Here is a 23,531-nt window from a genome sequence, read left to right on the forward strand (position 1 = left end):
CTAATTCTCTGTAATATTATCTTTGATTTGATTATACAATTAATCTTGCATTTTTATAACACTGTCACAAATTGCTTTGGAATTTTAACAAAGGGCAGCAATGCACCATTTCAATAAATAAATACATGTATTTGGAGAAGCCTTGCTAAGCTAAATTGGGCTAATTCATTAATCAGTGTGCAGAGGATTATGACTGTATTCTATACAGCTTAAAGTTAATTAAGTTAGTTATGTCTATTTGTATGGCAACATAAACGTACTTAACTTGTCCCTGTTTTGAGGAGGCAGCAGAGGGGCGACTGATAAACAGAAAGTAGGATCATTTTGCATGCTGTCTCTAGCTTGGTACTTTTGTCAGTGTTTTATGAGAATGCCTATTTTGTTCTCTGAAAAAAAATCCACTGATTCGACAAATGTAATTTTCCTTACATTTCTAGAGTAAAACATGCAGATACATGTTTCTGAATCTTCCAGTGGAAAATGTTCTCATTAAATACAGCTCTTATTCTGACCTGTCATCATACCTTATTGCAAGTTAGGGAAAATAAAATGGCCCCATATTTGGAATTGTTTTACTTTTAAATTACAAGGTCATTTAAAGATTGTTTCTGGCAAGCATTTGGATTCTACAGAAGCTAGAGAGATTTTTTAAGGTAGAAGGCATTTTGTTAGAATGCATTCAATGTGAACTCCTATGCACTCAAAGCTGGTACAAACTGATATAAGAGGATACCTGATTGGGCAAATCTGCACCTGTTTACTGAGAATTACATCCCAGCGAGTTCAGTGGGCTTTACTATCACAAAAGTCAGCACAGATTTGCAATTTTACAGCACAATCCTATCTGTGTCCATTTACTTATTATATTTATTTCCTATGAGCAGCATACAACTCCCCAAATCTAGAATTTTAGAAATTTTTCTGGGGTTTTCTATTAGATGGCAACCATTTACTGAAATGGGGATGAAAAAGTCTCTAAGGAATGTTCTTATCGTCACATAATTTGAGCTGGGCCAGTGACACTCTTTGATAGAGAAGAAATTCTACTATGGTATTTATTATATTATACTAATAGTTTTCATTCTTCTAAAAAAAGGCCACATTAGATTTAAGCAGTACAGTATTGATTTAAAATGATTGACTAACAGTTTGCTTTCATGCATTAACCTATTTGGCACAATAGAGCTTTTATTTTTGCTTTGAAAAAATGTATTCGTCAATTTGCTGTGTGTTAGTTCAAAATTCTTTTCGAGAATTGTGAACAAATATTTATCCCCAAAAAAGTATTTTTTCCATACTGTTTATTTTTCCTATCCTTACATTCCACCTGACTGCCTCTTGTACTATTTGCATACTGTTTCCCTTGTAAATACCTGCCAAAATCTAGACTGTCACCTTCAGGCCATTAAAAAAACCTGCTGTATCAGGAGCTGATGGAGGTTCCAATAGTGAAATTGTGTCTATCTGCTGTGAATTTAAAGTTGGTCTCCTGCGGCTTAAAAAAAGCAATTTGGAGCAAAATCTGGGAGAAAGACATTAAAGTCAAACAGTTAATGTTCATTTCATTGACTTTACCAGTCTTTGGTTTTTATTTTCATATCTACCAGGCCCTGAGGCATTAAACATTGAAATTGGGAGAGAGAGAGAAAAGCAAGAAAAATCCTGTAGAACAGTCCTTGTTTTGGAACATTCATTTAGGAGTGATTTATTAAGGACTGCTGAATCAGGCTGATTAAAATGCATAAACAGCTCTGAACGGTAAACAACCATGTCTAAGGATGAAAAAATAGGACCCACATGCTGTGCATGGAAATTGCCCTTAACAACATGGCCTATTGTTCAGCAGATAGGAAGCCAAAGGTTGCTTGTAATCAAATTTGAAGTTTCCCATCACTTCCTTATATAAATGTTTCAATTTGTTGTTACTTAAAAAAAGTGTTTCCTGACTTTCTCCTTACAGAAGCCCAGCTTTCTTTGAACGTCAGGTGGAGAGACAATTAAGAGCTGAAGTCAGAGCCAGATTTTCTTTAAGGTGAAAGAAACATGTTGAAAACAAAGGTTCCCACAGGATTAACAGATGCATAGCTATCAGAGCTAGTGGTCTTTGGAAACAGGAACGCAGAAAAAATAGCTTTCTTTTTCTGCACAAAAAGATAAAAATCAGAAAGAATACAATCTATTTCTGTATCATTGAGCTTCACAAGCAAATTCTTTTATTTGCTGCTTTGATAATAAATGTTCAAGTTGAGATGTAATTAACCTAAAGGCAAATATGATTGTAAGTACCTCACTCATAGATCTTTAGGATTGGATAATTAAATATGAATAAGAAGATTATTTCCATTCTTGTATCCAATGCATTGACTTCATCTAAAATTAAGATCTATTGAAAGCATTTGCATGTAATACCAGTAGAAGAGAATATATGTAGTTCAGGACTGTGGAGTTCTTGGGGTTCACTGACCTTGGTTGTTTTCTTGTAGACATTTTGTTACCCAACTAGGTAACATCTTCAGCGCTGGAAGGGAGTGTGATTTGCTCTCTGTTTATATACAGTAGCTTGCCCTGTCAGTGTTGGTGATAGTTGGAGGAGTTGTTTTTTTCTTGGTAATTCCTTGATTAGACTGTTGTTTACTGCCTGATTGTTTGTCTGAATTGGTAGTTCCTTGATTAGGGTATTGTTTACTGCTTGATGTTTGTCTGGTGTTAATCCTGGGGATAATCACTGCTTATCTGGGTGTTGCTTGCTGGTGACAAGGTATTCTGGTCTTTTTGTTTCCTTTTTATTGTCTCTTTTGAATAGCATGTAGGTGTTGATTATTTCTATGTGCCTGTTGATGGCTGACTCGTCTGAATACCAAGCTTTCAGGAATTCCCTCATGTTTTTGGATTTAGTTTGGTCTAAGATGCTCACAGTTTCCCAGTTGGAACAATGGTTGAGTCTGTCCATGTGTTGTGAGATTAAGGAGTCTTCATCATGTCTTCTGACTGCTAGTTGGTGCTCGTGGATGCGCTCTGCTAGTCTTCTGCCTGTCTGTCCTACATAGTGTTTGTTACAGTCCTTACACTGTATGTTGTAGATGACTCCTGTTTTTTTCTTCTTGAGCTACTGGATCTTATGGTTTCCTTAAGATGTTTTGAAGGGCTTTAGTAGTATAATATTAATATGTAATATTAAAACAGAATTATAAAGAATTCTGGTTAATCCTGGAAAAAGAAGTGTGCTGGTACACACTACTCAATTGCTCCCATTTGATTCCGCCATATAATTGTGTGTGTGTATGTGCATGCCTTTGAGACAGTGTTGACTCCTGGTGATTACCTATACTAGTCTCTAGTATTCTTGGCAAGATTTCAGAAGTGGCTTGCCATTGCCTTTTTCCTACTGTACTTCAAAATCACCATGGATCCTAACACTTCTGTTCTTTTTAGCCACTGAAACCACAGATGTAGCCTATGCATTGCAATCAGCTTTTGAAAAAATTCCCTCAGCTTCCATCCAATCCAGTTCAGTATCCACCATTTTGTGTATCTGCAATGGAACTGGACATATTTTATTAAACTTGTATGGCACTCGATTCCCAACAATGCTTTGCAAAATTTGGATATGGCATTTCTTGTAATGCTAGTTTATCTTTGATGAGCTTGAGTGTGCCAGTATATATATTAACAAAGACACAGCATTATCCAATGTATTTTTGATCTTACTCTTAGTAGTCTCCATGATAGGAACTGCAGCATCATCTTCCTCAGGTGATCAAGCACCCAGAGACTTGGTCCTCCTGTTTCCCTAGCATATAAATCCAACATACACTGCTGGCTATTTTTATGGTTTAAGTTTTTAATTGTATTTTTGATGGTTTTGGCTTAGTATCTCTGAAATGCTGCTCAAATTCATACTGTAATATAATTGATAAAGTAGAATCAGTGTCCAATTGCATGTATATGGTTCTTCCATACACTTCTGGTGTGAGCCATATTGCTGCTGTTATTTCACCTTTTATGATATGTATTTCTAGGCTACCCATCCCTGTTTCACTTTCAGTATCATATTCTTCATCTAAAACACGGAGTACAGCCGTCATTTTGAAGTCACACTTTGCAGTTTATCAAGTGGTTTGCTTTTCCTTGAAGGACAGGTTCTTGACCACAAGCTGCTTTATTCCATTTTCTGCAGGTTTCTCTTTTAAATCTGCATTGAATTGGTGCATGTGAATCTCTGTTACAACAATAGCACAGTTCATTTTGATCACTTTGTATGATATTACAGGTTTATTCACATTTGTTTTCATTAACAACTGCAACTCTACAGTAGTAGTTTCCATGGAGATAGCAATTTTGACAGCAATTTTAAATGCTTTCTTGAATGTTAAATCTTCTTTGTTAAGAGTCTTTTTAATCTTTTCTTTTAGATGCATTATTTAACATTTTGCCAAATTTGCAATGTTAAGATAGCTAGCATTGACTTCACTCTTTGTATCTTATAAAACATCAAATGCTCTGTAATCAATAAGGGGTTAGGTGTCAAATATTCCTGCATTACTTTATTACTTTTAAAAAGCTAAATTGGGAAGGTTATCAAAGTATTTAATAAGCTATATATTTCGCTTCCATAAGATTCATAGAACAAGCTTTTTTTCCCCAACAACTATCTTATTTATCTCAAATTGTCTGAGTTTTTCTTAATCTATCTGTGGCAGTATCAAGTGCATTAATCTTTCCAGTAAAGCTACCATACCGATCTACCCTTTTCCCTTTATTTTTCATTTGTTTGTCGGCTTATTTTACTACCCTTTCCCTCCTTCAGAGATAAGACTCATTAGACTCTTGAAATTAAGAAAACCTTGGACCATGGGATTGGCTTCTATGTGAAATGATCATGGGCTCAATTCAGGCACAGTACTGTCAAGAAATACCTTGTTCAAAAAGTGCTAGGAACCAATCACTTTTTTTTTTTTTTTTAAACTCTGTGACATTTGAATATCTCTGGTTGGTGAATTTGGGATTGCTATTTTAAAGCAAAGTAAACCTAATGAGATAAAAGTTTGCTTATCCCTACTATAGAGGTCCTTATTGTTATGCATTTCAAGCTCTGTGTTTTTTCTATCTGTAAATGGTAACCTACAAACTAAACAATTTCTTTCAATTTCTTTTGCACGTCAGATTAATTTTGCTTTTAGTTTAAGATTCAGGGGTTTATAGTTTGACACATCTAGAAGATATTAGGCTGGGGAGTACTGTTGTTCTGTAGATCAACAGAAGTCATTTACACATAAGTAACATATGCTTTTTATGGCATTTGACTGATTGAATTATTATTGTAATTATCTAAAAGTAAAAGTAGTTTTTTCCCCAACTAAACAAAGCAGTTGCAACTCAGCAGCACAACTTAGACATGCTTAAAATCATAGCAAGCAATGGTTGTAATCTTATACTCACTTACTCTGAAATACATCTCACTGAACTAAGGGAAACTTTGATAGTATTACACTCATCTGTGTGTGAATGTGGGCATTACCTGCAAACTAAAATAAAACTTGTTTATGCCACACTGAGATAAATGGAAGTAAATTGAATGATGTTTATACACTATTTACTTTAAATAGGGCTTTTTAGTACATTTGTTTTTGCTGAATTATTCATCCCAAAGGTATATTGGTTAAAATTAAATACATTTTAATTCATATAATATGGTTCCAATCTGAGTATAGAATCATTTGTATCTGCATTTGTATATGATCTGTCTATTCAACAGAGAATAAGTATTTTCTTTTCTCTATTGCCCAATCAACAATTCTGCTTGAACTGTGAACCTACATATAGTCTCCTCCTAAATAAATCACTCAATGCTGAGGAATTAAATACTTTCCGCACATAGTTCTACTTTAGAAGCCTATCATAACGAGATATTCTATGAAAGGAAAGAAAATGGTTAGCAAGTATTGTAAGTGTAACTGTATCTTAAATCCATCCATTCCTGAATGAAGCAGGAATTTCAAGGATCAGAACTTGAGGTCCATTGGAGATGCTGGTAAATGGATTTCCGTGACAAAGGATGAAATGGTGGATTACAAATGAGCCCTTCTTTTTAGCTAGCTTGCTAAATTGGTGTGCAAGGCTGAAGAAAGAGAACAATGGCTGCCTCCTGACACCAGGCTGTTTGTCTGGTGAGCACTCCTCAGAGCAAATGTTAGTACTGTGTGAGTATTTTTTTTGTCTTTCTATAAAGTCCTAATGAGCTCCTTGGGTGAGAGTGAAACATGTTGCTTTTTCACACTGTGCTCAAGACCCTTAAGCTTCACAGGGTCAAGCCTAAAGAAAGGGTAATGGACCATGAGGTCCAGCTTAATAGACCTTATATTAACACAGCAGCAAGAATGTCACCAAATGCAAAGTTAAGGCATGGTGTGAATGGCCTATTTGTTACACTTAATAATATACAAAGATTATAACAGAGTGATAGCACTAAATCAATGTCACCCCTGGAGGATTTTGAAAACCTTCTAAATTTCCAAAAATCTCACATATTTGCCTTTACTTCTCAGTAATTATAATTTTGCTTGTAAGTGCTAGATCACTATACACACACACACACACACAGACCAATGACAACCAATTATAGCCATCTTCCTGTAAAATTTCCATCATGTCTGCTTCAAAGAGCAGGACATTTCTATACAAATGGAATGAAAGCATGGCTGGCCTTGCTATACTAGCTAGCTTAAATAAAATACACTATGTGCATTTCAAAATGCATAGTAGGAAAATCCATCATCATCCTTTATGGATTTTGACTAGGATCCTTTATTTGCAAGATCTCTAAGAACTAGTTTACATGCTTGTACCATTCAGCAACAACTGAACTGTGTTCACTTTCTTGGATGTGCTCTGTAAAAAATTAGTCGGCTTTTAAATAATTGTTTTTATTTCATAATTTACTGGAATCTGGAATGTCTTCATAAGAGGCAAGGGTTAGAATTATTCATTCAATTTTTTTGGCTTAAACTAGTTCCTATAACTCTAACCCTATCAACTCTGGTTCTCCAGGGTAGGTTTGCTTGCTTCTGGGGAAAAGAAATTTGACCAAGATATGTGGCATTTTGAATTTTAATCTCATTCATTGATTGCCTTGAGTCTAGGGAAAACAAAGGCTGAAGTCAGGCATCGTGTTGCATATTGACCATCAGAAGAACATGGACTCTGTCCTTTTCCCAGTTAGATGGGAGATAAATAAGAGAAGCGTTATCTCTAAAAACTGACAAGTCTCCATTGCAACAAGGATCAGAGCATTCACAAGCATTCATTAGATAGAATATGAATATTTAAAAAAAAAAAACCCAAAGCAGAGTAAATGTGTCCATCCAGATTAAAGGAAATAGAAAGAGACACCAAGCAGTATTTCACTATTTCTATACAGGGCTTTGAAGTTATTTAATACAACCACTTTTGCTACATATACAGGTAGGCTGAAGATAGAATATATGAACGTATTATTGGGTGATCGGTTTCCACATGTATCAAAGGGAGCCGCAAAATTTTGCAGCCTTATAAAAGGCTTATTGACAATCTCTAAAAAATCTAATTTCATGTAATTTGTTTGAATTTACATTTCCATTTTAAATCATTATCCTTTTTTCCTTCCCTTATAAATGTGGTTTGTATTTTAAGTTTGACCTTTGAACAAACTGAATGAAATAAAACTGAATGAATAAATGTGCTTTTATTTTTTGTTTCTAAGGCTATATCCCAGGATAGTCTAGTAAGTTGTTTTGTATCTTATATAGGGAGAATACTCTGCATAATCTGTTCCTTCCTTTGCCCCTTTATTTAATGTGCATTTCCTCCTTTGTGCTGCTATGTATGCTAACTTATGCTAGGTGGCTCCCATACACAGACAGGAGTATTTTGCATTATTAGTTGAATAAAACGTGAAAAGAAAACTATTTTCTTTTTATAAACACATCATCAAAATACATCTATTAAAGCAGGAAATAATTATTATTAATAATTAAATAAACAAATTAAGAATAATTAATTTAATAATAATGCATTTAACTGGAGCAGTGTATCAATTTCTAATGCACAAGCTCATTGCTCAAATGCCTGCAGTCTTTGCTTTTAACTACATTTGGTAGTAATATTACATCATATCTAGTCATTGTGAGTATTGCATCATTTCTAGTAACTTCCATCCTAGGAAGAATAGATATCTGCATTAGAGTCACTGAATTGCCCCTAGACCTCACAGCCCTCCAAGACTTTCCATATTTCCTATCAGGATGGTCAAAAAAATCAGTCTAAATGCTGGCAACCTTGATCCACACTATAAACTAAGACGAGCTGCCACTAGGAGATGAATGTGAATGAAATTATCTGAAGTACATAAAGTAACTCTCAACGAGCTTGGCACATTTAAGAAACCACTGGGGAAAATATAATGGAAAACAATTAATGAAGCGGTATAGTTATTACAGCTGAACAGCTACATTTGGTACATGATTATTAGCATCTATATCAGACATGCATGGCAAACTCTGTTTTTAATTATACAAACACGTTGGCCACATTACTATTAATCCACAGGCAGTGTAGCATAATGGCTAGGAGTTTCAGCTACAGATTGGGATCTCTCTCTTTCAGGCACGTAAATGCTTGATGGCCTTGGGCAACACAACCACCAAGTTTTATGCACCATACTAGGTTTATGGCATCTTCTCTAATACTGAAATCTGGCTATTATTTAAACAACCAAAGCAAATGATAAATCAATCTAATATGCTAGGAAGACAAGTTATCTTTATTTTTGACTACAGGTAGTCAATGACTTACAATGGCAATTGGCACCAGAATTTCTGTCATTAAGCAATCGCATCCCTTAGCAACAGCAATCCCTACAGTGCCAGTTGCTGTCGTTAACCAAATCCTACAGTCATTAGACAAGGCAACTTCCTGCCAGTTTCCCACAACCAAGTCAGTGGGGAAGCCAGCAGGAAGTTGCAAGTCCCAAGCAGCTTGCAAGCAGGCTGGCAGGCAGGTATGGGTATAAGGGGGTGCACAAGGATGGTAGGGAGGTGCGGTGAAGCTTGGGGAATGTGTGCGACAGTGAAAGGAAGGCACAGGGAGGCTCAGGGAGGATGCACAAGGGTGTATGAGTGCCCTGTGTAGCATGAGTGCAGAGGGGCTGGGGAAAGGGTGGGTGGGGGAGGCTTACCCCAGTAATCTTCAACCTTCCCTGCCAGCTTCCCCATTGACTTTCTGGGGAAGCAGGCAGGGAAGGTTGCAAATGGTGATCCCGTGATCATGGGGCTCTGCAACTGGCTGTAAGTGCAAGCCAGTTGCCAAGCACCCAGGTCACGATCATGTGACCATGGGGCTGCTGGGACAGCCACAACTCTGAGGACTAGTCATAACCACCATTCATTCAGCCCTGTCATAACTTTGAATGGTCATTGAATGAATGGTTGTAAGTCGAGGACTACCTGTACCTCTAACTTAAATATTGTTTGGTCCAAGTGTATATGTATACTGAGAATATTCTTCCAGCCATTATTGTTTAATACTTCTATGTACTGGAAGTTTGGCATTGCCATCTGAAACCCAGAAGCTTCAACAATACTTAAGAGGCTAAACTGCCTCTCTAATTTCAGTGCCAATTTATCTCTTTTCTTACATTATTCTGAAATCCTATATTCAGAATACATTATTCTGAAATCCTATATTCAGAAACTTTCACCTTGAAGACCACAATAAAGATAATTATTCTTCCCCCTAGAGATCATCCTAAGTCTACCACAAAGATGAAGCACATCATGCAAGGGAAAGATACTTCATTCTTCTTTCCCATTCCATTTATTTCCTTCCCTTAGTCTTTTTCTTATAAAACAACATACAACTTATTGGTTTTGTTCTCTTGATCTCTGGCATCATTTGAAACACTGGGACTGTTAGGAACGATGCCTGCAAATATTGTGATAGAGTTCATCTCGACAAGTATCAGGTCAGATTTTTGTATTTATTAATCTAATATCTATATTTTCTGGAGTTCATGGGGATACTCCTTAAGAGCAAAATGCAGATATAAATGAGAGTTTACACAACAGTAGTCATAACGGAGCATTTAAGGTTATAAAAATACTTCTTTAGTTAAAGATAATATAGGTGTGCCCTCATGTGGTCAAATCATGATTTACAGCTATTGAAAAAACAGATACACTAGATTAGGGACGAAGATGCTACTGGATGAAGTTCCCAAGGACAAAGGGAACCAGAGGATTGACACTGTATTAACACTATGAGAAGAAAGAAATTTTCAGTGTTAAAATGCAGGCTATCTTCCTCCAAAGCCACCTTCCCCTTATGTTTCTATAGCTGTGGTCAATAAAACCCTGAAACAACCCCTCAGTGCATCTAGGGGATATAACATTAAACTTGTTTCCATAAACATGACCGATACCAGGTCTGTTGCTCAGACCGGAGTAAGGAAGAGGGGTGAGGTTCCTTTGGCTCAGTGATACTAGGATAACTGTACTGAGTTTAAGGCAAAGCACTGTATGCCATGTCAGAAAGGGAACATATGCTCAGCAAAGTGCCCATGGCAACCAGTCCTGGGTTACCTAGGTGATTCCCTGGCAGATGGCCAAAAGGAGAAACTGTAGCAGAGTTAAATTCAAAGCATGGAAAACAGATTTGCACTCAGGTGAGAAGGAAGGAAGGAAGGAAGGAAGGAAGGAAGGAAGGAAGGAAGGAAGGAAGGAAGGAAGGAAGGAAGGAAGGAAGGAAGGAAGGAAGGAAGGAAGGAAGACCCTGTAGCACCCTTCCAACAATGAAAGATATTCAGATGTTACATGCTGACAGGTTTATTTACTTGTTTTATACTTTTCTAATGTTTATATGCCACCTTTCCAGAATATATCTTCTGAACTGCAGATGAACTCACCAGGGACACGGTGAGAAAGAGAGGTTGCCACGAGTGACACCAACATCCACTGTTGCTTTTCTATGATAGGAAAAGAAACGTTGACTAGAAAAGTAGAACAGAGCCTTAAACTTTGTAGAGCAAGCAACCCTGTATAGTTCCAAAATAACATGGAAGGTAACTAGAAACCATAGATGGCATCTATAATGAGTTATCATAATAAAATACAGCTTTTCTAAATATGCTACAAAACACTCCCAGCAAAAGGCACTCTAGAACATATGTTTACAGGTAAGTATAAATTTTCATTTAATTCAGAATCTCTGCTGCCCTGCAGAAAAACATCTTTGCAGTGCCATATTAGTATTTTATGCCTGATGCTGCTTAGTACCTGGCACAGTCTTGTATTTCATATGTGTCCTGCCACTGTTTTCTTCTATCACTTCTTACTCCATGAACTGAATCTGGATTAAATCAGATGCCTTTAAAATTAATCTGAAACATTGACACAAGAGAACCAGTTCATGTTAAGGTGCTGAGCTAGAACCCAGGAGACCGTGAGTTCTTCTCCTTCCTTAGGCATGAAAGCCGGCTGGGTGACTTTGGGCCAGTCACTCCCTCTCAGCCCAACCTACCTTGCAGGGTTGAGGTGGAGAAAATAGGAGGCAGGAGCATTAGGAATATGCACCCCTTTGACTTGATCAAAAATAAAAGCAGGATAAAAATTAAATAATTAAATTAGATCTTCATCAATTTAATTTCAGTGCAAATTAATCAGTAGAAATAAAGTACAGCTAATTATGTCTAGATCCAGCTGCATGCATTCATGTGCACTTATGATTTTATAAGTGTGCACTTAACATTTAAAGTGTGAATGCAAACACTGTAACAGGTTAATACATTAGTGCAGTGTTTCTCAATCTTGGCCACTTGAAGATAGGTGGTCTTCAATTCCTAGAATTCCTCAGCCTGCCATACTGGTTGGGGAATTCTGGGAGTTGAAGTCCACACATCTTCAAGTGGCCAAGGTTGAGAAACACTGTATTAGTGAAACGAGACTGATGGTGCCTCTCTGCTGAATCATACTTAGAGGCAAATCCAAAATTGTCCCTGTACAACATAAGAAAATGATTTTAGTTGGCTGTATTAATTCAACCATATAAGTATGGAAATGTTTTCCCCATGCTATTTTTCTAGTGTGGTGAAAGATTGAATCCTCTTGCTATGCGTGTTTCATAATATATGCTGGGTTCCCTCAACTATGAATGAGTAGGGAGATATACAGATACCAATAAGCTAAATCCCAAGGCTGAGTAGCGGGTGGCAGGTGTACTGGGTGTCCATATCTAGCCTTTTCCACACCACTACAAGACTCAAAATGGAAAATTAGTACCCCCTTTCACTTCCAAGTTTTGTTTCAGTCCCAGGAAAATGGGTCTTCTCCATTAAAGCTAAAGTTGAATGATGTTTACAAATAAAGATTTGTACGGAAACAAAAGCAAATCTGCTATTCACAGCAGGGCTGTGCAAAGCTTCAAAAGGAATGCTTACCAAAGTGTGTTAACATGAGTAAAACAACACAGTTGTATCTTCCGCAAGGCTCACCTGGCTGCTTCATAAGATTGACCCCTGGCTGCGTGCTCGTGCATGTTCATTATGGCCAACATTTCACTTGGAATACCAGTAAAGCAACCCTACGATGCAAGCACACACATGCGCAGATGATGGGAGACATCCTTCAAAGCAGTCACTCAAGCTTTCTAAAGGAGGTGGCTGCTTTTATGTGTCAAGCTGAGTGCTTCGCTCATACTTACACACTTTACATAACAACCCTTCTGAATGCTTACATCATTTATAATTCAGTAGGAGCGTTTTCCCCAACAGGCCTAACAAGTGTAAACCTCCATCTACCACTGAACTCAGTGTTTGATTCAATTTTGATTGTTGACTGTTGTTACCAGCTTATCACAGTAGAGGGCAAGAGAGACATTTTCTCACATTAGAAGATTCAGGGAAGCATGACAATGAAAACATATTCATAGGATTGATTACAGTTGAAAATTACACTAAATTGAATGCTGACCACATCACACATTTTTTTAAACATAGGAATTCAAACTTCTTTCAGTGTTTCACTCCACTTCTTGCCATCACTAAAACACAAATCCTATATAGCGAATGCCGATACTAGGAAATGCAACCACATTCACGTGCTTTCTTTATATCTGCACATTTAAAATGTGTTTTATCCATGGCAAAGAAAATTAGCTAATATAATTAATAATTGTTATTTTGATTTTGATTTTCTCGGTTATGTATTTAATACAGTTAATTCCTTGCTTTATATAAATAAGATAGAATTACTGACTTTTTAAAAAAATCCTCCTACAGTACATAATTGAAGACTAGCCAAAAATCTGTATTATATTACTGATACACATATGGACAGAATATTGTCTGCTTTTGATTTGGTTATCTAAGTAACTACTTTGCAACAGTTGCATAACATTGACTCACAATTGGTCACAATATATAGAAATGCACAAGACATGGCCCAAGTATAATACTGCTGATTTACTGTACCCAAGTACAGTAGATGTTCTATTATTCTTTGGTCTGGCAAAATCAACACTGTTTCAACATTTCAGTTGAAATTGAAACATCGTTCTTCATAGTAGGAAATCAACTACTACAGATCCTTGTTTTCCTTGCTCATTGCCTCTCTTCTGCTCTTCAAGACTCCAACTTCTCCTCTCCTGTTCAGCCCAGTCTCTTGCTCCTCTCCTAGTAACTCAGAGCTATTTCTACTGCAAGGGCATAAAGGCCTTTTCTTGAGTATTTTCTTCTCTATGCCTGTGGTTCTGGGTTGGGTCTCTCATGGGCTTGGTCCCTTGATTCTCTTCCTTTTAAAGGGTTGCTTCTCTCTGACAGCTCTTTTTGTAATGCTTCCCTTTCTTTGTTATGACAGATCTTATCCTTTATTATGATCTGAAGTGTGGTCACCAGTCCTTTTATTTTTCCTTCAAGCACTTTAGCAAGCTTGCATTTGCTGCAGATGTATGCCAGATGTGTATGCATAATTTCCTAAAAACAAACATGCCCCAAGCAGAGCCATGCTGCTTTGTATTTGCATTTCTTAAGGCATTGCAAATAATTTTCCTTTCCTTTTCAGGTTTTCAGCTAAGCAAGGCATATCTACTGACCTAAAGAGAAAGTTTGTTAGAGACATTCTTTGTTGAACCCCATCTAACATAAAATCCCTATAGTGTAATGGTTCTTATGTAATATGGATATCCATTTCATAATTTGAGTGAAGAAAGGAGAAAAAGAATTCAGCTTTTATTCATCACTGTGGGATAGGGTGCATGTAGGCAAAATACCACATAATTATACAAGATCATTCTTTGCATGTGTTTATTTTATTAAGATAAAAAGTGCTGATTTACAATATCACTGGCCTTTTTATCTATTTTATATGCAGGTTCAAATCCATGCATAATCATGAAACATGAGTAACTTTGGATTATACTGTCCCTCTTTCTCCTAGCTTACATCACAAAATAATTGTGAAGATAATTATATGGTGTAATACCAAACTCTGTCAAAGAAAGGTATATAATAACAATCATAACAGTAGCTCTAGCATTTTTATTTATAAGTAGACTTCTAGATCTCAAAGATCTAATTTCCCACTTGAAGAAATCTTTTATAGCATTCTTGATAGGTAGTTATACATCTTTTGCTTTAAAGATCTCTTAACTCCTCTTTTATCAAATAGGTTGTTTTATCATTGAAGTTTCTTTAATCAGCACCTATCATTTATCATCATGTGCTCACACACTTAAGAGAAGTGTGGTGGGTTATGAGACCCATTTTCTTCAGAATAGGTGGGAATGAGGAAGTTGGAAGCATTAAGATGGAGGAAGGCTAGTTAAAGGAAAAGTAGATTTATCTCTTGCAGGGCATTTTACTTCATGTAGCATGCAGTGCACAACAGGCTATATGGTGTACTTCACCAGCAGCACTGTATTGTGAACCACTTTTATCTTATTTTAGGACTGGCGTGTTTGTGCACTTCCTAGTATATCTTCATCCAAGTGATAATTCTGGGGAAGATCTCCTATTTTGTATCAAGGAGCACAACATGATGTTTCCATGTTAATTCAGATGCCCAACCAGGTGGAAACCCCTGAAGTGAAACGTGGCTGTTCTTGATGAGCTAAGAAGGGTCAGGCCCGGCTTGCGTGGGAACAAGAACATCTCAAAGTGAACAAGAAGCCAGTTCTGCATTGTTGCCAAGAAATCTATCAACGTGTCTATCAAGGCTTTGCTCTAGCAGTTTAATAGTTGAATGGAATTCTTGGCATACGAAGTGGAGTCAGGTGCAAGCGTGTTCCTGTATTTTAAGCGGTGAGATGTGCTGCAGGATAAGGATGAACTCCTACTCCCTCCCAAGACGTTGCTAAGCTCAAAGCCGGCCCCCGTGCGCGGAAGGCAGGGCGCCCACGGCTTTGGTTTGACTGACACCGCGCGGCTGACTCTCAGGAAAAGTTACTGGGCGCAGCGTGCCCTGAAAGGGGAAAAAGCAAAACAGCTAAACCACAGAGGGTCTCTATGGCAACCACAGGAAACTCCTCTCTGGCTCTCATTGCTTCGGGGCGGCGGCGGCTGGCCGAGAGGTTTGCAGGCTCTTCGCGAAGCGCCGTGGCACGGCCGAAGCCGCTGCGCCTCGCCCTGCCCCGCCCCGCGCCAGCCTCGCTGGGTCTGCCAAGAGCTGCAAAACTTGGGCTTTTGCGGCTGCGAGTCGCTTCTTAGCCGCGAGCCTCGGCGATTCTGCTCCGCTAACAGTCGGGCCGCAGCTTTGCTTCGGGGAAAAGAAAAGAAAAGAAAAAAGAATGAGCGAGGAGAGAGTCCTGGCGAGATGAACGTGGAGAACCGGGAAAGGTTCCTAGGGCTGGAGGAGGAGGAGGGAGAAGAGGAAGAAGAAATGCAAGAAGAAGAGGATGGAGAGATTGGTGAGTAAGTGGGCAAACAAGGGCTGGGAGGCAGAGCAGATTTGAGCAGGAGAGGAATGGAAGAGGTGCCTCCAATTTAGATTGGATGTAGAAGCATTTCCCTTTCACAAATGACAGCTGGACATTTTTAAAAGGTTCTGCTTGACTGATGGTTAGTTTCACCCATTCCCATGTCCGCCTTCGAATCCTCTTCTCTTTGGGAGAGGTTGCCAGGAGTTTGGACAGTTCCACAGGCAGCACATCCTTTGGGGAAAGTTTTGCTTCTGAAAGCCTCTGGACTCATCTCCACCCTCCTCTGCGTGATCTGCTGATTGATGGTGTAACTGGAAAAAGTATTCCACCTCCTGTGGAAGGGGTTTCAGCACTAGCTCCCCCACACCACATTGGAGTTGACAGATGTGCAAAAGAAACAGTTTCAACAGGCTTTGGAAATCAGCTAGCTTGGTTTTGGGATCTCATCTGACCTTTGGGTTTAAAGAATAGTGAACATTTTTCCAAACAAGGATGAGTCAGAGAACAAACGGTGAGCTGGAGATTAAGGAGCATTTTAGAAAGGAATCTTTCTATCAGAGGGTCAGGAACAGTCAGCAATGCAGTCCTTTTCTCCACATGAAAGGTAATTCATCCTAACAGAGGCAGTGCTGAAACACAGAGACTTGCAGTATAGCAGCACATGTCTCACTGGGCCAGGTGGGGTGGAGACAGGAGCAAAGAATCAACATTGCCCCTCCACCAGGTTAGCACAAAGAGTTGCAGTGGGCGTGCTGCTTTTTACCAACTGGGAGTCAGCGCAAAGGAAAGGGTACTGTCTGGCTGTAGTGCCGAACTCAAGAGGCCTGGCATCTGAAAGCCTGGTGGTGCCACACTCTGGCCATGCTTTCTAAGATGGCATTAGAAGGAATCTGGTAGCATCTATTATTATTATTACTGCTACTACTATTACTACTACTATTATATTTTTATTCTACCTTTTTATGTATAATTCAAGATGGCAAACATACCTAATACTCCTGCCTCCTATCTTCCCCATAACAACACCCTGTGAGGTGGGTTGGGCTGAGAGTGTGTGACTGGCTCAAAGTGACCCAGCTGGCTTTCATGCCAAAGGGAGGCATAGAATTCACAGTCTCCTGATTTCTAGGTCAGCATCTTAACCACTGCACCAAACTGACTCTCTACAGAGTAACAAATTGTGATTTGCTGAAATTAAATTAAATTAATGAAATTTGTTTGTGTGAAAAGGTATGACTAGACTCATCCTGATTTTGGGCTACCATAAACTAACACAGCTCTCCTCCTTCAGTGTCTCTAAGGTGGCATTTGTGTCCCTGATGTTGAGAATTGAATTGCATTCTCAAGGGAAGGCTTGTCTCTCAAGTGGCTGCTCTGTGTTTGGGGCTGGGAGGCTCACTTGGATGTGAGGTGGTGAGCAAGTAGATGACTCCACCTGAAATGAGAATGTGCAGGGGGGTTGTCTTCCTATTATGGTGTGAGGATGCTCTGGGATGTAGAAACCCTTTGGGAGTTTTGTGGGTTTTTCTGTGTCAGCAGAAGTAGTTGGTGGACTATGGAACCAATGGGACGGGCAGTGCCAAATTGCTGGCCTCAAGAGGTAGGTGACTGTAATTAGTGAGAGAGGAAATACATTTGATTGGTGGCATATGGTTGAGGAAATATATAATGTTAGCGGGGAGAGTCATATGTTTTTAACTGTGATGGTCAGAAGAGGTATAGGAGAGGACATCAGACTGGCCATTCCAGGGGAAAGGAGACTGGCAATCTCCACTTCCAGCCGGACAGTCCGAATTTTGGATCCTAGTAACACAATCATTGGTGACATTGCCATCAAGTTGCTCAGGTCCATCTATAATAAGACCATGCTCACCCATGATCTAGTAGAGGTTGACTGGGTGAGCTGGAATGTATTACTGAAACTTAATTGGGCAAGTTTGACAATGTCACCCTGTCAGAACTCTGCCCTCGTGGGTTTGAGGTCCTGCACTAGGTCCAGGGAAGGAGAGGTGGTACAAATCTGTAAAGACAGCTAGCCTGTGACCTCTATCCTGAGGTTACAGGGCTTGAATGTTTGTTAAGTTGGGCTGTAGGATAGGATATTACAGGCACAATCAACAAAAATTAGACATGACTAAATCATTGTTTCTCTCCAACAAACCACCATATAATCAGCAAGAGTTTTGGAACTGAAAATCTGCTCTGTTCTAAGCAGAGAACCTGAACTTATTTTCTGAATTTTCACAGTGTATTTTAAAAGGAGGAAAAACATGATGAAGAAACCATATTCTGTGTGTCTAAGAAGTAGTCTATTTCAGGTAAAACATCTTGGTCTGACTCTAATAACATAGAATTCAAATTAAGAGGGCCAATTAATAAAATGTGGTCTCCTAAAATTATATCAAATTCATAAGAGATAAAATTATTTAAATTAAAAATCACCTAAAGCAGCTATAACACATGCAACACATTTGCCAGAATATATTAAAATGTTATTTCTGGGATATCACTTGCATATAACCAAGTGATATATAAACAAGAATAAAAAAATATCAAGAATCTCATATCTCTGATAACAGAAACAGAGAGCTGAACATCTGAAATATTTCTGCAGACATATGCAATGGTGGTATTACAGGTTTTAGAACTGACATCTAATAATTTAATTATGAATCATGGCATTCTAGTCATTATTTCACTATAAAATTCCAGTGAAAGTTATATTCCTATTCATATTGTTAGTTTGTAAATTGAAGCTGATATTCAATTATAAAATAGAAGTAAGTCTATTGTGTATATGATCTGAATCCTCCTTGTAACCATATTTTTTCTGCTGCCAATTGTTAACAGAAATAAAATAAAGCAAAGGTGACAGGCAGTTAATATGCGTAGGACCATGCTGCACACAAGGTCAGTATCCTAGGGATTAGAAACTGTCCAGATTCATAAAATGTATAGGCAAATCATTTCTACTCTTTAGTTAACACTGTAGCAAGACAACATTTAACAAACATGTTTGTTGCTATTTACAATAGGGATGCACAATTTTTACTTGTGTCGAATATAATAAGGGAGGGAATGGGAAGGGATGGGAGTGACTGTGTGAGGTTCTTTGGTGCTGCCAAAATTTGGCAGAAGAAACTCTCTGGAAGGTGGCCTGTGGCCTGTGGCTTGTGTTTTACAGTATGCCTATAACGAGTATGTATGCTTGGGGGAAGGTAAGACATTTCTATATCCACCTCTCATTTGATGTCCAGGTAGTTTTATATTCCAACTATTTAAAATTTAGTCCTTTGGAAATAATAACATTGTTTTAAATGGTGGATTCACCTGAGCAGCATGAGATCGCTTCCCACATTTTGAGCTAAGAGTTGCTGAGATGCTAGTGCTGAGCATGGAAGCAAAGCAGCCTGCTTTTAAAAAGACTCTAAACATGTATATGGTAACTTTTCTTTCATGGCCATCATCTTGTCTGGACTTTTTGTATTGATCGTGTTTGCAAAGTCAATGCAGTTTTGCTTATTCTAATCACTTATCTTAGTCCAGCTGAAGTCAGGTGGGAGCTTCCTTCATCAGCTTTTGTATCTGATCCTTCAGAACCCAGAGATATTATCCTTTAGAAAATAAAACAGAGAAGGAGAGAGGGAGAGAGAAAATAATGTAAAAATAAAACAGACTAACTGAAAGGAACTACGCTTGAAACCACTTCCTTCATGCATTGTCTCACTTGTGGTTTTATAATCAAATCAAGCTGTCTTGTCCTTGACAACTTTTATCATGAAAAGGGGTACTGTTAGAGTTTTGTTGTAGAGCTCTAAAATGTCTAAGCCACCCTTTAGTATGGAGTTGTTAAAAATAATCTGCACAGTCTTCCCCAACCAGGTGCTTTCCAGATGTGTTAGACCAACTCTCATAATTTTCAAGACAGCCTGGTCTGTGGATTACAGTAAAAATGCACACTTCACAGATTAGCTGTCCTCAAACTGATGCTCCCTAGATGTGTCAACTTTCATAATTCACAGCGTCAATTAATCTTAACAGAAATAACCAAAGGCCATAATTGCTGAGAATTGTGGGGATTGGCCTAAAACATCTGGAAGGCACTAGGCTGGAAAATACTGTTACAGCCATAGAAGATGGGTTAATCTGGATTGAGACTTGAATGCTGGAGTATGTTTTTTCCAAAGTGCAATTTTCTCAGCTAAAATTGATCCTCAGAAAGTGCTCTGATGGGACAAAATCAGATGTTTGCAATAGTGAATTTGCAAGTATTTGAACAGAAGTAAGAAATTTATGGCCATTTCCCCTTTTTCCCTTGTCCCAAGGCCCAGAAATTTAATTGGATGTGTCTTAAATAATGTTCTTTATTTAATGAAGACTGCATTAGTATCTGATCATACAATACTTTTAATATTTGTAAGTTTGGACTGTGTATTATATTTTTAAACTGTAATCCACTCTGCCATGGTTTTTCACATTGAAAATCAGGCTATATCTGTTAAATTTGCATTTCTAAGATAATTCAAAGTTCAGTTCTGAATAGCATTAAGGACTACATTATACTAGTACATCATATCGCAAAGGGTGAATTAAAAGGAATTGGAGAACAGGTTAAGTAGAGGAGAACAAGAGGGAAGCTCCTGACAAATGTTCTCTTCAAGTGGACACTTCAGATTTCACTAACTTGTGAACACAAGCAGAGAATAAAGGGCATTCCTCTAGAGGTGATAATATAGGGCCTACAAGAAATAAAGGAGAAAATGGATGGAAATTACTTTGTATCCATGAACTGGTGTACTTGTAGCATGTTTGTTTTGTTAACTGGAGAAGGAAGGAAGGAAGGACCGACTGATTAACCACACTACAGCTGAAAATAATTGTTAGCTCACTTTCAAAGCTCTAAGAGTGGAGTTATCCAGCTTTCTGGGCCATAGAGGACAACTAGAAAGGAAAAAAATAGAAAACAAGTGAACAACAGGCTACAGGAATAGTATAAATATGAAGAATTTGGTCTCTTGGATGAAGAGCCGCTGGCATGAGATGGGTCCCAAAGATTGTAAAGAATGTGGCTAAAGCATGATGGTTTCAACACTGGAATACAGCAAAACTTCTTCTTTTGGTAAAGTCAGTTGAAGACATATTTTCTTGGTTGTGAATCGTTATTTATTTTCCAAATAATGCCAACCTAAAACGGCTCGGCCCTCTCATTTCTCCATAGTTTTATTTAATGTAATGTGATCTGTTGCACTGTTTTTATCCTGTTTAAAATGCATAATAAGTTAAGGAAAATTCTTTCTGCTCATACCCACGCTGTAACTGGCAAGGAGACAAGTACAGACTAGTCAGATCGGCAGTAGTAACTTGAGTTGCCCACAAGGATATGATTTAAATTCTTGTCTTCCCAAGAGACAAAGGGTGGGATGTGAAGTTTTCAAAACAAGATGTCATGCTACACTTTGGAGAAATCACACTGCTTTGTAACAGTCTCAGGGCCAATTCAGTTTTCTCTTGTCTCCTCTGGAACTATTTCTATATGGGTAGGCCCACTCCATGCAATAACTCTCATAGCGAAGAGCTATTTCAATTTTTTCTTTTTGTTGCACAATGCATAATTTTTGCAGATACAGTACATTTATAACTTGCGGAGCTTAAGAATGTTTACAATGTGCAGAGGGGAGGAGGCAAAATAATACTGATCCTGGTATAGTTTCAGGATTGCTTTATGTTCCCTGATACACTCCAAGTATTTTAGACATGAACTTCCAAGAATTCCCAGTCGGACTATCCAGCTCTGAGAATTGAGGTCACAGTTCATTCTGAGGACATCATATTGTGAGGTGCTATTCTACACCCACCTTTACATATTTCCAAGTGTTCTGTTTTACTCAATACCTACGTTAGATGTTTTATATATAAAGATAAATAATTTGGTGCTAATCAGTTATTCTGGGGGCAATTCCCATTTTGCGAAAGAAACCTTTTTTGCTAAATGTTTTCTGTATTTTACTTTCAGGCTTAGTGCTTTATTGAAAGAACACAAATGCTGTTTTCTTCCATCCAGCTGCATAGGAGTATTTTGAAGATAAATGCATTAAGGGCTCTGGAGGGATTCGTTATTATGGCAGTTGCAGGGCATGAACAAATAAACTGAATGAATGATTCAAATCATCTGAATTGGCTTTGACCAGATCTTTCTACATATTCTTCATTTCCAAAAGTCATTAAAAATCAGACTTTTCCTGACTGTAATGCTTAAGGAATTACTTCAGACTATTATTAAGATTCTTAGAATAACATTTCCTTTTTCCTTCTAGCCTAACATTTGGTGGTGTTTTATTTGAATACGCCCTCTGATTTTGCCCATAGGCTAGGTTACAATAATAAAAATACTTTAAAAATACTGTCAATGATAGTACAATACAATACATATATAGATATATAGATATATACATACATATACATATACACCCAACAGGCTATTTTTGGAGTAACTAATGTTATGCAAAGAGCAGAAAAGCAGTAAGTAGTAAGCAAAAGGAATTAAAGACAGAAGAGAAAAGGAAAGAATATCTAGTTTATACTAGTACCAATTATTGTAACTGTCCTTACCTTTGTATCATTTCAATATCTGTGGGCCATATCTAGCCTGAGGATAAGAGACTTACTATGTCTATATTGTATATGTATGGCCCTCAGGCAAGATGTGATTCCTGAGGTTGTCCATCACAGAGGCTCTTCCCATTCTTCCAAAGACTCCCTCTGCCCAAATTGAAGGATCACCTGCCACATCACTCAAAAATGTCAAAAATGCATGAGTTGAGAGAGGAAGGGGGAGGCAGAAAGGGGGTTTTGGAAGACAGAGAGGCAACCCTTGGCATCATGATTGGAAGGATTTTTCTTCTCTGCAACAATTGCATCATTTCTGGGATAGGAAGGTATTAGCATTGTTTCCAAAGATCATTAAACATTTTAAGGAAAACAGTTCCAACAGGTGTCACAAAGTGCTGCCCCAATAATTCTTGATCTGATATAACAAAAAAAAAGTTCCAGAACTAGCCCTATCATTAGTTTTTTATCCAGTGTTTTAGAGGCAGGAGGACCAGTTATTGACTAGCTTTTAAACAGTAGAAGGCCACAAGGATTTGGGGTCTTCATGTGGTGCTGGGGGTGCAGGTTGCCCGTTCTTGACAAGCAGCCTTGCTACTCTTTCAGCTACAATATTAGCATCTAAAATTCCCATCCAAAATCAGTTCACATGTAAACATCTTTACCCACTATCCTGCCAGATAAAATTGCCTGACATTTCAGTCCACTTTTTTGCTGAATAAAGATCACTGGCACCTATTCTGTGCTCAGAAGCTCTTGGTTTCAAATGCAGGAAAAGTACAAATACTGCATATCTTGACATCTGTGCTGCTAACTTAAATAGAATGTTTTACAGGCTGCTCTTGAGAAGTAGTGTAGTAGCAGCGACTGGTAGACGAAGTACTCTTTGTCTTAAGGATATTATTGATCTTTATAAGATGTTGGAATGGTATAATGTATATGCATATGAATCAATTATCTGATTGAAAGCTTTGCTTTTCAGT

At 38.0% G+C, this 23,531-nt stretch overlaps 2 protein-coding genes across 5 annotated transcripts in view; one reads left to right on the top strand and one right to left on the bottom strand.

Annotated features, from left to right (window-relative positions):
- The window catches only part of DBX2 (developing brain homeobox 2), a 38,601-nt gene extending 23,522 nt beyond the window's left edge, over nt 1–15,079 (bottom strand). The window contains exons 1-3 of one of the 3 annotated variants that reach the window (XM_088141761.1): nt 12,467–15,079; nt 11,307–11,379; nt 10,937–10,996 (exon numbers count right to left, since the gene is read on the bottom strand). In XM_088141761.1, coding sequence (XP_087997887.1) covers nt 10,937–10,996; nt 11,307–11,328 — 82 coding nt within the window. In that variant the 5' untranslated portion in view covers nt 11,329–11,379; nt 12,467–15,079. Of the gene's footprint in view, nt 1–10,936; nt 11,504–12,466 lie in introns of those variants that run through there. The other 2 variants (XM_088141760.1, XM_088141759.1) reach the window with 2 other exon arrangements.
- A 120-nt stretch (nt 15,080–15,199) lies between these two features.
- Nucleotides 15,200–23,531, top strand: part of ANO6 (anoctamin 6) — a 55,340-nt gene continuing 47,008 nt past the window's right edge. Inside the window, exon 1 of one of the 2 annotated variants that reach the window (XM_088141757.1) lies at nt 15,200–15,930. In XM_088141757.1, the coding sequence (XP_087997883.1) occupies nt 15,837–15,930 (94 nt within the window). In that variant the 5' untranslated portion in view covers nt 15,200–15,836. The remainder of the gene's footprint in view (nt 15,931–23,531) is intronic. The other variant, XM_007424886.4, reaches the window with a different exon arrangement.

Source organism: Python bivittatus, unplaced genomic scaffold (genome assembly GCF_059951505.1).
Source record: "Python bivittatus isolate LINGU-HERP-01145 unplaced genomic scaffold, Pbiv_v1 ctg000330_np1212, whole genome shotgun sequence".
Classification (NCBI taxonomy): Eukaryota; Metazoa; Chordata; class Lepidosauria; order Squamata; family Pythonidae; genus Python; species Python bivittatus.